Source organism: Hyperolius riggenbachi, chromosome 2 (genome assembly GCF_040937935.1).
Source record: "Hyperolius riggenbachi isolate aHypRig1 chromosome 2, aHypRig1.pri, whole genome shotgun sequence".
NCBI classification, from domain to species: domain Eukaryota; kingdom Metazoa; phylum Chordata; class Amphibia; order Anura; family Hyperoliidae; genus Hyperolius; species Hyperolius riggenbachi.
This window is the reverse complement of record NC_090647.1, coordinates 207,400,395-207,416,803: the sequence shown is the minus strand read 5'-3', so window position 1 is coordinate 207,416,803 and position 16,409 is coordinate 207,400,395. Positions and strand designations below refer to the sequence as shown.

The 16,409-nt window shown below is 46.5% G+C and overlaps 1 protein-coding gene across 6 annotated transcripts in view; it reads right to left on the bottom strand.

Annotated features, from left to right (window-relative positions):
- Window positions 1-16,409, bottom strand: part of ABHD13 (abhydrolase domain containing 13) — a 95,150-nt gene that overhangs the window by 11,508 nt on the left and 67,233 nt on the right. For all 6 annotated transcript variants that reach the window (XM_068268028.1, XM_068268027.1, XM_068268024.1 and 3 more), the window contains one exon: window positions 13,871-13,927. In XM_068268028.1, the coding sequence (XP_068124129.1) occupies window positions 13,871-13,927 (57 nt within the window). The remainder of the gene's footprint in view (window positions 1-13,870; window positions 13,928-16,409) is intronic.

Below are 16,409 nucleotides of genomic sequence, written 5' to 3'. Positions count from 1 at the left end.
CATCCTAGTCCTAGTTTGCTGGATCATTTGGGCCTTTGCCAAATGCGGTAAATCAACTGCTTGTCAGCTGCTTCCATGCAATGGCTGGGCACTTGCTAGCTGTACAACTTCAAATGATTTATGTGCCCAGGATCTGTTTTTATGGATAAAGATAAGCTGATCAACAGGGTCCCACGGGCTGACCCCCAACCATCTGGCATCAGTCCAACACTGGAAGGATAGTCATATTTTTTGTTGAAAACAGAACACCTTGAAATGAATTTTCTGTCTTACTATATAACAATCCTTGCTGTTAAACAAAAGAGATCAACTGCTTCTACTGCCCACATGAAGACCTTAGCTTTAGCTTATTAATCACACAGGAATTAGAACTACCTTTTTTCATTGCAATCTTTCTAGTTTTAAATCTTATAATCAAAAGTTATGACACATGCAACATTTCTGTGGGTTCTGATTTATACACGACCTTCATCGTGTCATATGTGCTGCTGGCGTACTTACATCGTGTAGACAGGATGAGGTTGCATAAAATCTACACGTATTATTCAACATAAAAAAATCTACTAAACAGAAAACAATAACAACAATAACCCCATGGAAACATCAGTCAAGATGCAGCACATGAATTAATTCAATCAAGCACTCCAATAGAGTAATCCAATTGAATGTATCCTACAGATATTTAATTGGATTTAATACTGCTCATATTTTATTTAATGGACACAAATGAAACTCAAAGTAATAACCTTGCAGCATGATTTTACCAAGCCATTAAGTATGGAGCTTTATTTAACTAAAGTTGTCAATGATGTATTGCAACGGCAGATTTTATTGTTTTAAGTGTTTTTAGCATGGATTGAATGCCATTTGCAAATAAAGGACATAACTGTAGCGTGTTATGCAAAGCTGCCCATTATGCCAACTTGAAACAATGAAAATTACCAGCAAGCTCTCATAAAATCACTTCAAACACAGCTAGGAAGTTTAAAGCCCATCTCTGGGCATAAATGTTTCTCCCATTCTTTTATAGGCACTGATTGGGGAAGTTTCATTTTATCTTAATTAGATGATTCCAAATAAATTAACCCCCCTCATCAGACAATTCTATAAGTACAACCTTCTAGAGGTTAACTTTTGAACATGTACTCAGAAGTGTTTCTCAGCCATGCAGGAGTTTTATGACCACTAATTACTTACCAGTGGCAGTTATACTACAGTCTGACAGCAGTCCTAGTTTAAAGTAGGTTTGTACCTTGTGTGGGGTGAGGGCAGAAATAAGAATACTTCCAGCAGGTGCAAGTGCAAGCAGGCCAATGCCTGTGCTTTATTAGCTAGTTGCTCAGAAAAAATAAACAAACACAAAACAAATCCTAGCCGTCTGGCTCCTAAACACCTCACTAGGTAATACTAACTAGTCTAAACAAAACAGTCTTTTTTTAGCAAAAGGAAACAAATGCAGAGCAACTTACATTAGCTGTAATTTCTCACCAGCTCACAGCAGGCCAAGGACTCCTTTCCTCTCAGCCTTCAGTGTCAGACTGAATGCAGAGCCCCACCCAATCTCAGACCTGCTAGACTAAATAACTCACCTGTGTAACAACACAGGCTGAAACACATCCCAGACTGGACCGGATGGCCAGGGAACCCACCCTGCTCTTCCCTGGCCAACTCCAAGACCCTAACTGGATTTCCTTTTTCCACATAACTTGCAGATAAAAGAAAATCTACACTTTCCTGGAGTTTTTAGAAAATACAGCGCTGGAGTCTGGGTGAAATATAAACCCCCTCCCAGACCCTTTCTGTAAAGCACTGTGACACCTTGTCACATATCCCCCCCCCCCCCCTCTGTTCGAGCCTGTGGGGTCGGACACTGTTCCCAACCATACAATATGTTCGAGACAGAGCGTCAGCATTGGCTTGTAGTTTTCCTGCTCTGTGTTCCACTGAAAAACTAAAGTCTTGTAGGGACAAAAACCAGCGAGCTACCTGCGCATTATTGTTCTTGGCTTGAGACATCCAAGTTAGTCGGGAATGATCTGTCACCAACCGAAACTGTCGGCCAAGCAAATAATACCGCAAAGCCTCCAGTGCCCACTTAATGGCAAGGCACTCTCGTTCCACGATACTATAGTTACGCTCAGCTGGTGACAGTTTCCTACTCAGATAAATAACGGGGTGCTGTTCCCCATGCACTGCTTGTGACAGAACAGCCCCTAAACCCATATCAGAGGCATCTGTCTGAACCACAAATTATTTTTTAAAATCGGGTGCAATCAAAACTGGCTCACTGCATAGGATCATCTTAAGTTTGCTGAACGCGAGGTCTGCATCTTTATTCCAGGTGATTCCCCCTGAGCTTTTCCCCTTAGTTAGATCTGTAAGTGGAGCAGCCACAGTGGCAAAATCTGGGATAAACCTTTGGTAGTACCCAACCATACCCAAGAACGTTCTGACCTGTTTCTTGGTGTGAGGTTGGGGCCATTCTTTAATTGCTTGCACCTTCTGGGCTTGTGGTTTAATGAGACCTTTCCCAATAATGTAGTCCAAATACCGGGCGTCCTCAAGGCCTATGGCACATTTCTTTGGGTTAGCTGTTAACCCAGCTTGTCGGATTGAATTTACCACTGCTTGAACCTTGGGTAAGTGACTCTCCCAGTCCTGGCTAAATATAACCACATCATCTAAGTAAGCTGATGCAAATTGTTGGTGTGGTCTGAGGACTTCATCCATTAACCTTTGGAATGTGGCAGGGGCCCCATGCAACCCAAATGGCATTCTAACATATTGAAACAGGCCCTGTGGGGTGACAAATGCCGTCTTTTCTCTAGCTGCTGGTGTAAGCGGAATCTACCAGTAACCCCTGGTTAAATCTAGAGTAGTAATGTATCTTGCCGGCCCCAACCTCTCAATTAGTTCATCCACCCGTGGCATGGGGTACGCATCAAACTTTGAGATGTCATTTAGTTTCCGAAAATCGTTGCAAAACCGTAACGATCCATCAGGTTTCGGCACTAACACGATGGGGCTGCTCCACTCACTATGGGACCTTTCAACGACACCTAAGTCCAACATTCATTGCACCTCCTCAGCCACTGCCTGTCTGCGGGCTTCCGGTATCCTATATGGTTTCAACCGGATGCACTTTTGAGGGTCCGTGACAATGTCATGTTCAATGACATGGCTACAACCAGGTTTATCCGAGAACAGATCAGAATTCCTAAGGAGGAACTCCCTAACTTCCTGAGCTTGGGGACCCGTCAAAGCTTCAGATACTTTTACATCAGGGATTCCTGCTGCGGGATGCTGAGCAACTCAGCTGCCATAGCAACTGGTGGCTCCTTCCAGGCTTTTAACAGATTTACATGATAAATCTGTTCCTTTTTTCGCTTATTGGGGTGGTAGACCTTGTAATTTACATCATTAACTCTTTCTACGATTTCATAGGGCCCCTGCCATTTTGCTAGAAACTTACTTTCTGCAGTGGGCACAAGAACCAATACCCGATCCCCTGGGTGAAAAACCCGAAGTCGGGCCTCCTGATTATAAACGCGGCTTTGAGCCTCCTGAGCCTGTTTCATATGTTCTCTCACTATTGGCATCACTGCTGAAATGCGATCCTGCATCTGTAGGACATGCTCCACCACAGACCGATGGGGAGAGGGCTCTTCCTCCCAGGACTCTTTAGCTATATCCAAGAGTCCCCGAGGATGTCGCCCATACAAGAGCTCGAATGGGGAAAAACCAGTGGAAGACTAGGGTACCTCGCGCACAGCAAACAATAAATAAGGTAACAGACAGTCCCAGTCCTACCCATCTGCTTCGACCACCCTTTTCAGCATCCCTTTGAGAGTTTTGTTAAAGCGTTCAACCAAACCATCAGTCTGAGGGTGGTAGACTGATGTCCTTAGTTGCTTTATCCCAAGTAGCTTGCACAAATCTCTCATTACTTTCGACATGAAAGGTGTCCCCTGATCTGTTAAGATCTCCTTGAGGATACCAGTTCTGGCGAACATATGAACTAGTTCCCTAGCAATTAGCTTTGCTGAGGTGTTTCGCAGAGGTACAGCTTCAGGATATCTGGTGGCATAGTCTAAAACCACTAGGATGTATTGATGTCCCCGTGCCGATCTTACCAGGGGTCCTACCAAATCCATGGCAATTCTTTCAAAGGGTACCTCTATAATGGGCAGAGGCACCAAAGGACCCCGGTAATGAGGTGCAGGGGACGTCAATTGACACTCTGGGCAAGACTCACAATAGCGCCTAACATCTGCAAACACCCCAGGCCAATAAAACCTCCTCAGAATTCTTTGTTGAGTTTTTTCTGTAGCAAGGTGACCCCCTAGTGGATTCTTATGGGCCAGATCCAGTACCACCCTGCGGTGTGACTGAGGTACAACCAGTTGCTCAACAACCTTCCCATTTAAGTTATCTACCCGGTACAGAAGGTCATGGTTAACTGCAAAGTGGGGAAAAACTCTCCCAAGATGCCCAGACTGTGTTTTATCATTAATCACGGTCACATTCTCCCAGGCTCTAGCTAAGGTAGGGTCCTGTAACTGGGCAGTGCCAAACTGGTCTCGGGAGTATTCCAAATCTGGCAGGTTAACGTCTTCCTGTGTCACCAGAGTCTCCCCTGATGTTTCTGCAAACACCTCTAGAGGGAAATCATCAGGCTCCGGGGGAGCTACTTTTGGAGTTGGGACTTCATCTCTCACATAGTCAAACTCTGCTTTTAAGTCTCCTTCTAGGAAAACACCTGTACTAGCAGAGTCCAGAGACTTAGCTTCCCACAACTTCCAGAACAGTGGGAAATCACATCCCAGGATAACACTGTAAGCTAGAGCCTCAGATACAGCCACAATATGAAAGGCAGTCCCGACATTTCAAGATGGCGCCGGGTGCGGACGCCACGGCCACAGGGCTCCGGCCTTTTTTCTTTTTTTCTCTTTGATTTCTCCCAACTGCTCTCACCTATAACCTCCATCTGCCGGGTGAGATGCAGGGGACACAGGAGTGCAGCGCAGGCTGCCGTCGGCTGGTCGGGTTGCTCCGCCGCGGGAGACCGACTGCAGGGGAAGCTCACCAGCATGTGGACCATCCGCTGGGACCTGTGAGCGGGGAGAGACGCGCCCTGACACCACCGGTCCGGCCTCCGCATTCTAGGCAGGCAGTTGAGAGGGCCACTCCACCGCCGTTGCCGGGAGACCAGGACGCCTCGTGGATGTGGAACAAGAGACCGCTGGGATGGACGGGATGTCGGCGGCCGGCCGCCCTCCTCCATTGGCCCATCTGCTTGAGCGGGAGCTCCCATCTGCCGCTACAGCCCCGCAGCTGCATCAGCATTGAGCCGAGCTCCCATCTGCCGCTACAGCCCCGCAGCTCCACCACCATAGAGCCGCAGCTCCGTGATCTCCGCGCTCTCTACCACGTGACTGCCAGGACACCACGGGGCCTGATCAGCTGAGCAGCCGCCGCCACCCACGTGGAGTGTTGATAGGCCCAGGCACTTCATGTCTTCGCCCTGCCTCTGAACCACCTCCGCTGCTGCCAGGCACAGGCAGGATGCCTCCCCATCCAGACCACAGGGGAGATCACTATCATCCCCTGGTGGCACATCACTGCTGCCCTGCCCAGGTGAGCCCGATATGCGTGTTGTGCCCCCAAGTCGGTCCCTCGTCACTCTCTACTGGTGGGATTAGCCATTCACTGAGGAACTTGCTGGCCACTCGACTGCCAGTCCCTATTCCTCCAGCTCGGCCACTAGCTCCATCGGCCTGTGCGGCCACTGGCTCCTTTCACTCCCAGATGCACTGGGTCCCCTCTGCCTGCAACCACCATCAATGGATTCTGGGCAGCAAGCCAGGGCTTGGACTGATTGTCGGACTGTACCCAGGGTGTTTAAATCTGCAGCCCTAATAGGGACGCTCTCTCCTCCTGTTTAGTTCTCTCCTTCTTTCCTCATTCTCTCTTTAGCTATCCCTTTTCTCTCTCTCTCTCTCTTTCTCTATCACTCTTTTCCAGGACACACTGCGGGGCATCTGGAGCTGCTGTGGAGCGAGCGCCGTCGGTAGTTGGCAGGCTGCTCCCCTCACATAGCACTCCAGACTTCCCCACGCATCCTCCACTATAGTTATGTGCTGTTTGTACACATAGGTATATGTTTACTTTGTACTACTGTATATGATTGTATGTGTTGAAGATCGCATGTATGTGTTTGTACCATCACCGACCCTGTATGAGCCAAAAATAATTCCCCATTCCCCGTTGTACTTGGCGAAATAAATTATTCTGATTCTAACATGGGTCTCAAATTCCACTATGGCTGTTGGGTAGGTCTTCACATCCCCATGGATGCATTGAACTGTAACCTGCTGTCCCAGGATCTGGTTTGTGTCCATCAATTTGGCATCTATCAGCGTGACCAGACTCCCAGAATCCAGCAGCGCCTGTACTGCCTTGCCTCCAACTTTAACAGCAGCCATATGTGTGCCTGTGGTAGAGAGAAATGCTGGGCGAGCGAAGAATGACACTCGCCGAGCTGTGTCACATTCCATGGGTTCAGCAGTGGAAGGGCAGTTGGCGGCTATATGCCCAGGCTCTCGGCAGCACCAGCAGGTAGGTAGTCCGGACGAGCTTGGGGCTGTAGCAGCTGCGGAACCCCCTCTATCAGGCTGCAGTCGACCACTCTGGGACCCAGGAGCTCCAGCATACCTGTCTGTTGCCCCGGGCAGCCTCTTCTTTGGCCCTTGACTTGTCTGTCTCCTGCAAGATACCCTTCTGCAGCTAGATATCGTTCGATCATCTCAACCATTTGATATGCAGTCTGTGGATCTGCGTGGCTGACCCATTTTCTCAAGGTGTTTGGTAGTGCTGCGAGAAAACGGTCCATGGTCACATGCTCGACAATCTGTGGTGCTGTCAGGGTTTCTGGTTGTAGCCATTTTCGTACCAGGTGGCAGAGGTCATGCATTTGAGACCTAGGAGACGTGTCAGTTTGATACGACCACCGATGAACTCGCTGAGCCCTTACTGCTACAGTAACGCCCAGTCGGCAAAGAATCTCCTTTAATTTATCATAATCATGTGCACTTTCAGGAGTCAAGTCAAAATATGCCTTCTGTGACTCTCCAGTTAGAAATGGAGCAACCAGGCCTGCCCACTGAGTTTTGGGCCAACCATCCCGCAGAGCTGTGCGTTCAAACGAATGGAGAAAGGCCTCTACATCGTCATGAGGGGTCATTTTCTGCAGGAAATGGCTTGCTCGTACAATCCCTGGGGTAATACCACTGGATAGATTCTCCTGACTTCTTTGAGACAGCTGCGTCAGAACTTCTTTCAAAGTTTTTCGGTCCTGCTCCGCTGCCTCAGCTAGTGCGGCTGTTGCTTCAGCATATACTTGTCTGTCCCTTTCAGTCGCTTGTGACTGGGCTTGCCTGTCCCTCTTGGCTGCATCTGACAGAGCTGAAATTTGTGCACTGAGAAGGCGGACTGTCTCCAGATGAGCTTCCTGGTGCCTGACATTTGCATCTTGGAGTGCCTGCTGCTGTCTGTCACTGGCTTCTTGAAGCCGAGAATTTGTCTCTCGCTGTACATTGTTGGCTTCCTGCTGTGCTGCACTCAGTTGTGCTAACCGCAACACAAGATCCTCCATTTCAGGTGCATATAATTTGCATGCAAAAAAAAAAAAATTTTTTCTGTCTTTACACCACGCTTCTGCAGTGATATTCTTTGCACACTGTAGCGGATCCGAGTGCCCGCATCCTCCACTAATTGTGGGGTGCTACCCACACTCAGGGGGTCTTGAGGGCAGAAATAAGACTACTTCCAGCAGGTGCAAGTGCAAGCAGGCCAATGCCTGTGCTTTATTAGCTAGTTGCTCAGAAAAAATAAACAAACACAAAACAAATCCTAGCCGTCTGGCTCCTAAACACCTCACTAGGTAATACTAACTAGTCTAAACAAAACAGTCTTTTTTTTAGCAAAAGGAAACAAATGCAGAGCAACTTACATTAGCTGTAATTTCTCACCAGCTCACAGCAGGCCAAGGGCTCCTTTCCTCTCAGCCTTCAGTGTCAGACTGAATGCAGAGCCCCACCCAATCTCAGACCTGCTAGACTAAATAACTCACCTGTGTAACAACACAGGCTGAAACACATCCCGGACTGGACCGGATGGCCAGGGAACCCACCCTGCTCTTCCCTGGCCAACTCCAAGACCCTAACTGGATTTCCTTTTTCCACATAACTTGCAGATAAAAGAAAATCTACACTTTCCTGGAGTTTTTAGAAAATACAGCGCTGGAATCTGGGTGTAATATAAACCCCCTCCCAGACCCTTTTTGTAAAGCACTGTGACACCTTGTCACACTTGACATACACATGTTTATTTTATCATGTTACATGTTGCTTCAGGCACAACAGTGTTTTCAGCTGCTGTTTCATACAAAAAAAGTATTACTCTCATAGGCAACACAGTTTATTTAACAATAAAGCTGGAGTTGGGCTTTAGATGAAACTACCAAAGCAGGTAAAATGGGCACCTGATGCGCCTTGTGATTTGTGGGCCACCAATGCAATTTGAAACTATGGCAGCACCGAGTATGTAACTTGGGCACCAGAATGCACCGGAGTTTGGCTATAGTATTGCTGAACGCCAAATAGCAGCATTTACCTGATTGGAGTTCGGCTATAGTAAAGCAAGGAGTTTTAACCTCTAATGGGCACTCAGCTATAATATATGGGATTCGGCTACCATTTAACCTTCCTGGCGGTCTGATTATGTCAGGATTTTTGTTACTAAAACAGTGCATTGTTTGCAGCTTTAATTAGCCAGAGAGTGCATCTTCATTATTTGGGTAGCTAGAGAGTATAGGTAGGCAGAGAGGACCCCCCAGTGTAGGTAGCCAGAAAGTGTCCCCCAGTGTAGGTAGCCAAATAGTGCTCCTTCCTTTAGTACAGGTAGCCAAACAGGGCGCCCTCTATTCCCTATGCAAAGTGCGCAGCAGAGAGATATACAACTCACTACTCCAGGATCCAGCCACATGCAACATGTCTTCATCATGTTCTCCATCTCTATGGTCAGAGCACCTTTTCATCATCATGTAACAGACAGCATTCTCACCATGATAAGGCACCTAGGAGGACACAATGACTGTTTCCCTGAAAGTTGTTCAGCGTTACCGCTTTTAGCACTTACAACTAACCCCGAGCCACACTTGGGAATACTTGGGAATAGCTGAACTCTGGGTAATGGGTGAGGCAGTGGTGGGGATCATTTAGAAGCCAACATCTGTATATAGGCAGTGAGGGTTTCTAAGTGGCACGTGAAGAACAAATCTCATGTAGCTGAACTCCAGGTACTGGCGGAGATAGCAGCAGGGTGAGTAAGCAACATCCAGGGTTCCTTGGGCACTGTATGGGGCAGAGGGAAGTATTAGGAGTAGGTGGGGGGGGGTTAAAGGGAACCTGAATCGAGTAAAATTATTTAAAATAAACACATGATGTAGCTGCAAATGAATATGACATACTAACCTCACCGTCTGTTCCTCTCAGAAGCTCACCATTTTCTTCTTACAGTGATCCCTTCCAATTCTGACAATATTTTGTCAGAACGGAAATATACCAGTTGCTGTCAGTTATATACCAGCAGCTGTCAGTTACAACTGAATGTGAAAGGTAATGTCCATGTTTCCCTATAGCTCAAGCGGGTGATATTACAGTTTAAGGGCCCGTTCACACTGCACGCGTTTCCAGCCGCGTTTTGGAAACGCGTGCAGGTGGCCCAAACGCACGACATCAGACATTGCATAGAGTGCAATGTCTGATGTTCACACTGCATGCGTTCCGGACCTGTGCGGTCCGGGAACGCATGCTGCACGCAGATTTTGCAAAAACGCGTGGCTGTCCCATTCACTTTTCAGTGATGGGATCAGCCACGCAACGCACACAAACGCGGATGGCCATGCGTTCGTACGCGTTGCGGTCCGCACGCGTTCCGCATGCATGGCCATCCGCATTTCTGATCTGAACGGGCCCTAACAGTGTGCTGACCAGGAAGCGGTTATGGGGTAATGGCCATTTTTAAAATGAAGGACGGAGAATTCCATTGATCACAGTGGACAAATGGGACGTAGGAAAGGAGAAAGAGAATGAGGAGTAGACTACACAGGAGATAAGTATGACTTGTTTATGCTTATTTTGACTTTTTATTTTCAGTTCTCTTTAATGTTAAGTGTAGGTAGTGAAGGGTTAGAATGAGGTGTAGCTTAGGGAAAACTATAGTAGGATATTGGTAACATTATCAATATTCTATCTGAAACACTTTAGCGCATGATTCACCGCCCCAAAGTACCAGGTGCTTGTTTTGCATGTACTCGTACAGATATCATTCCTAAAGCTTTCTGCCAAACTATTCACCAATGACAGTGTCATACAACAGCAATTGAGTATTGTAAAAAATGCGGAATTATCTCCGTGGTCAGCGCACAACCTGTGCGCTGACACTGCGGAAACCCTCCACAAGCATTTGAATAAGAGAACCCTCTGCACTGCCACAGATGCCAGATAGAAATTGTACGAGGTGAAGCAATACAGGGCAAGATAGCCCCTTGAGAGAGAGTGAGCACAGAGACAGAATGTATGTATGTCCACCTATCTAGTCGCCACCTGGCGACGGTGAACACACAACAGCGAAGACCAAGTGGGAAAGCAATCGCAAGAATGTCGATTGTTAATAGAGACACAAGACTGAGTAAAGACAGAGCATAGGAAGAAGACAGACAGAGCCAATAACAAACTGTAATCCAACACGAAGGAGCAGACAGGACTAGCTACACGCGGTCACCACACGTTAAGCGCAATAGCGACAAAGCGCGTGCAAGGCACGTTCACCGCACGTTAAGCGCAACAGCGACAAAGCGTACCAACCCTGACTAACCACTGAAACACAAAAAACGAAAACAAACAGAGAACGCGAACGCTTTCTAATCAGTTGCCTCACCCAGACAACAGCAAGCGTTCGTTCCAGACAAGACAGACAGAAGGCGTAACCAGTAGCAACCGCAGCTAAGGTTAAACTCCAAGGTTCAAACAAGAGAGATCCACCGCCTCTAACGCTAGGGCGAATGCGATCTAGGAACAGGACAGAATGATTCACTGTCAGCCACCGCTGGTGACAGTACCATCGCAGGGACCAGACAAGACAGACTGAGTAACCAGTAGCAACCACAGCTCTGGCTTACACTCCAAGACAGAGTACAGAAGGAACCACCGCCTCTACCGCTATGGCGGATGCGATCCAAACAGACAGACAGATGAAGCAACCATTAGCAACCGCTGCTCTGGCTTACACTCCAAGACAGAATACAGAGAGATCCACCGCCTCTAACGCTAGAGCGAATGCGATCCAAACAGACAGAGCGATTCACTGTCAGCCACCGCTGGCAACAGAACAATCACAACAGATAAGACAGAACTAGGCAATACAGATAATAAACAACCTGACTGCGCTAGAAGGAATGCTAGTGCACTCCCAAGGATAACTACTCTAAGACAATATTTAGCAAACAATTAGCAGAGGGGCTGTAACTCAAGGTAAGTCCAGCAGAACCAAACCTTTATGACCAGCAGGGAATTCTGGGAGTAAATGGTATTTATACTGCAAGCCTTCAAGAGAGGCAGAGCTATCAATAGCCAGATAATTGAATGCAAATCCCTCACCAGAACAGCAACTCTGAAACTTGCAGAGTGAAGACAGGTCTCCTTTCCAGGGACCTGCAGCATACAAACCTGAAAAATGGTCAAAAAGCTGCCTGCCTGTGCAGACAGCAGAGCAGATCATTACAAGTATATGTACATAGTCATTGCAGCACAGAAATTGCATCCATATTAATTGTTTCAGCAAGTACAAGAGATAATACAGGGTATATAGGCTAGAAAGTACATATATAATTTTTTACCCCGAGCTCCTCTTTGATGAAAAGAAACTACTAGAAAGTGGTAACCTGTTTTTAATTAACCCATTATAAAGAATTAATTAGGGATGAACTAGCTGGGTAAGGAAGGCGAGAATAGGGTAATTATAGGTTATTATGGGTTAATTAGAAGTTAATTATATAGAATGATATAGTTACTGTAGTTTTTAAACAGTCACTTTGTTCTGCAGCTCCAACCTCCTCAGTAGACTGAAGGTTTCATCATATGGTCACAGTATAGAAAGATATACATACATCGATCAGTCAAAACACTAAAGCATCTTCTCTAATATTTTGTAGATCCCTGTAGTATTGCTGCTCTGACCCTTCAAGACATGGACTCTATAAAGCCTCTTAAAGTGGACTCAAATTAAAAATACAAGATTTCAGAAATAAAATCTATTTTTTAAATTAGAATAATAAATAGCAGCCTTTTTACAGCTGCATGATGACAAATATAAAATATTTTACATTTATTGGAGGAACCGCTCCCTTCCTTTCATATTGCCGGGACAGAATCCGGCAAACTGGTAGAGTAGGTGGTGTCCAGCAAAGGAGGAGTTGCTAATGGCTGCCACTTGTATAACCCTAGTTATGAAAAGAGAAGAGTGAAAAGCATGCACTGAAATGCTAGTAGGCTTAAAGGAGCGTTTATTTATCTTTGTATGTGTCAGAATGGTGCAACTAAATATTTTGAATTAAACAAAATGTTTGGTTTGGGTCCGCTTTAAGGAGTCCGGTGGTATCTGGCACCAAGACACTGGCTACAGATTTTTTTTTTTAAACTTGTGACATCATGGTGTGGCCTCCTTGGATTAGACTATTTCTCTCAGAACACACCAGACACCACAGATAAACAATGCACAAGAACCTGGCTAATGGCTATCCACATGATCAAAATTAAAACTTGATCAGGTAAGGCCATTTATTTCCATTACTCTGTTGTCAAGTTCTGACAAACAAGGACTGGTCTGTGGTTATAGTGGACTGTTTGTTCTGACCACTTTCCATCATGGCCTATATAACATTTTTCAGCACTTTGTACACAGTAGTACATCGAGATATTTGAACAGACAGGGAGGCCGTTGCTTCTCAGGTGCATTAATGAGCCTTGATAGTCCATAACTTTGCCTCTGGATTACTGATGATCTTTTCTTGGACCCTTTTTGGTGAGTACCAACCACTGCATGCTGGGAACAAGCCACAAAATAGGCTGTTGATTCTCTGATCTAGTTGCCTAGCTATGAATATTTGGCCCTTCTTAAAACTGCTCAAATCCTTTAGCTTGCCTGTTTCCTGCTTCCACCACACCTCACCTTCATGAGTAGACTGTTTTCCCTTATTGTCTTATCTATCCCACCTTTAGCAGGGCCGTAACAATAGACCCTGCAAGGGATGCAACCATAGGGGGGGGGCACAGAAGCTGCATGGGGCCCCATGGGGGGAGAAGTTTATTTTCCCTATCCTGAGACATTGACAACTAAGGGCATGGAGAGAAAAAACTTTCTGCTCTCTGCACAATTGTTCTAATGACTGCATCTGCTCAGCCACTGATAAGGAATCATACACATTTTGCAGACAAAGTTTTGTAGGCAGTCCATATTCAATTTTCAGCAGGGTCTTGTGTACAGCGCTGCTCTCCCCCAGCAATTCTACCCCTCCCCAAGTGCTGTGTACTTTAGGGACGCTGGAGGAGTCTAGGCACGGAGAGAAAAAGCTTTCTATTCTCTGCACAAATGGGGGCCCCATCCAAAGTTTCACAGGGGGGCACAGTGATTTCTAGTTACACCCCTGACCTTAAGACATTGTAATGGGATGGTATTACTTCCCTTGTCAGTGGTTGTAATGGTGATTGGTTTATATACAGTATTTAAAATGCAAATGTATAGTACATACCTTCATATTCAACATGTTTTGTTATGTCTGCAATAAATTGGAAGCAGGAGCTGAAAACTGAAATTAAACAATGTGGATTTTTATTATGTTTAGACTCGTACACAATTTCAAATCGATAGAGGATTCAAATTCAGCACCTTTTTATGAACCTCTTATACAATATATTTTTTTCAAATAATGGACCACTGTTGCGAATAATTGTAAAATTTAAAAAAACATCTAAACACTTACAAATAAAAAAAAATGTTTCAATCTAGAGTAAAATGAACCATAAATTATGTTTCTCCTATGTCGCTATCACTTACTGTAGGTAGTAGAAATCTGAAAGAACTGAAAAGTTTTGGACTAGTCCATCTCCTGGGGGGGGGGGGGGGTGTTAGCATTTTGATTATTAAAAAAAAAAAACCTGATGAGTTGCTTAGCGACAAAGCGCTTAGGGTGGAGCTATGGAGTGGCGTGGTAGCGTTTGACGTTGGCTGGACACAGCTACATCAGATACACGCTGACACTCCTTTGAACCACAGCCGCCTTTGAACCACAGCCGCCAGCTTGTGCGGATATGCGTCCATGTTACAACTAGCTGGTATCCCCACTGATGCACCCTAGCGGAGCAAGTGTTAGCTGCCACACATACCATACCCATTCAGGGTGGCTGTACAATATTTTTTATGCCGCATTTTATGTAGTGCACCCTATAAAGGAACTGCACATTGTTTGACTAATGCTGTATAGAGCTGAGCTTTTAATAATAAATAGTTTACGCAATTAAAGTATCCTATTTTTCAGGCTATAATACTACAATTTAGGACTGTCCTGTCCTCCACCCTCCTGTCCCTTCCAGTGTCTGCTGTCCCCCTGTCCTCCGCCCCCTCTAAACCCCTCAGACCACCAATCACAGCGCCCACTGCTCCCTGCTTGCTTTATAATAGGAGCTGACGGTCTCAAAGGAGGGACCGCAGCCAATCACTGCACTTCCTGCTACTTTCATAGCCTGAAGATTGTCACCAGTAAACAGCAACTTTCAAACAGCAAAGTAAACAGCAAGTTTCAAAGGAAAAATATATACATTTAAAAACCCGCCGACTTTAACGGTTAATAGCAAAGCCTGCTTAAAATTTAGAAACACCAAATTCACAGGGTATATTAAGGGGATCAGTGGGAATAAGAGGAAAATTTTTTTTTTCAAAATGACCTTATAGTTTTTGAGAAAATCGATTTTTAAGTTTCAAGGGCAAAAATGTCTTTTAAATGCGGAAAATGTCAGTTTTTTTTGCACAGGTAACAATAGTGTTTTATTTTCATAGATTCCTCCAAGTGGGAAGAGTTTTACTTACTTCGTTCTGAGTGTGGGAAATATTGAAAAAAAAACGACGTGGGGTCCCCCCTCCCAGACCTCTTTAACCCCTTGTCCCCCATGCAGACTGGGATAGCCAGAATGCGGAGCACCGGCCGCATGGGGCTCCGCACCCTGACTATACCAGCCCGCATGGTCCATGGATTGGGGGGTCTCGGAAGGGGAGGGGCAGCCAAGCTTTCCCCCCCCCCTCCGAGCCCTTGTCCAATCCAAGGACAAGGGGCTCTTCTCCACCTCCGATGGGCGGTGGAGGTGGAGGCCGCGATTTCCTGGGGGCGGGGTTCATGGTGGCATCTGGGAGTCCTCTTTAAAAAGGGGTCCCCCAGATGCCCCCCCCCCCCCCTCCCAGGAGAAATGAGTATAGAGGTACTTGTACCCCTTACCCATTTCCTTTAAGAGTTAAAAGTAAATAAACACACAAACACAAAGAAAAAGTATTTTAATTAAACAAAAAACATAACCACGAAAAAAGTCCTTTAATATTCTTAATTAACCATTAATACTTACCTGTCCCTTTAAAAGCCAGTTCCCACGCAATATCCTCGGAAATATACTAATCAGTTACAATGTAACAAAGTTATTACAATGTAACAACTTTGTTACTTTGTAACACCACCGCACCCGACGTCACTCGCCGCTCACCCGCCGGCCGCCGCATACACGCTAAGTCCCCGCCGGCTCCCGCCGTCCACTCCGCCCACACCTGTCACCCATATACATGCTGGCACCCATGGGTGCCAGCATGTATATGGGTGACATGTGGGAGAGGCGGGGAGGGCAGCGGAGCCGGCGGGGACTTAGCGTCCCTTCACCCGACAGAGCTCTGAGCTATAGCTCAGAGCTCTCGAAAGCATCTTTGTATTTGGGCTCCAAGAAGCCCCTTGAAGGAACCCCATTGGTCTGCTAAGGACCAATGGGGCTCCTTGGAGCCCAAATACAGAGATGCTTTCGAGAGCTCTGAGCTATAGCTCAGAGCTCTGTCGGGTGAAGGGACGCTAAGTCCCCGCCGGCTCCGCTGCCCTCCCCGCCTCTCCCACATGTCACCTATATACATGCTGGCACCCATGGGTGCCAGCATGTATATGGGTGACAGGTGTGGGCGGAGTGGACGGCGGGAGCCGGCGGGGACTTAGCGTGTATGCGGCGGCCGGCGGGTGAGCGGCGAGTGACGTCGGGTGCGGTGGT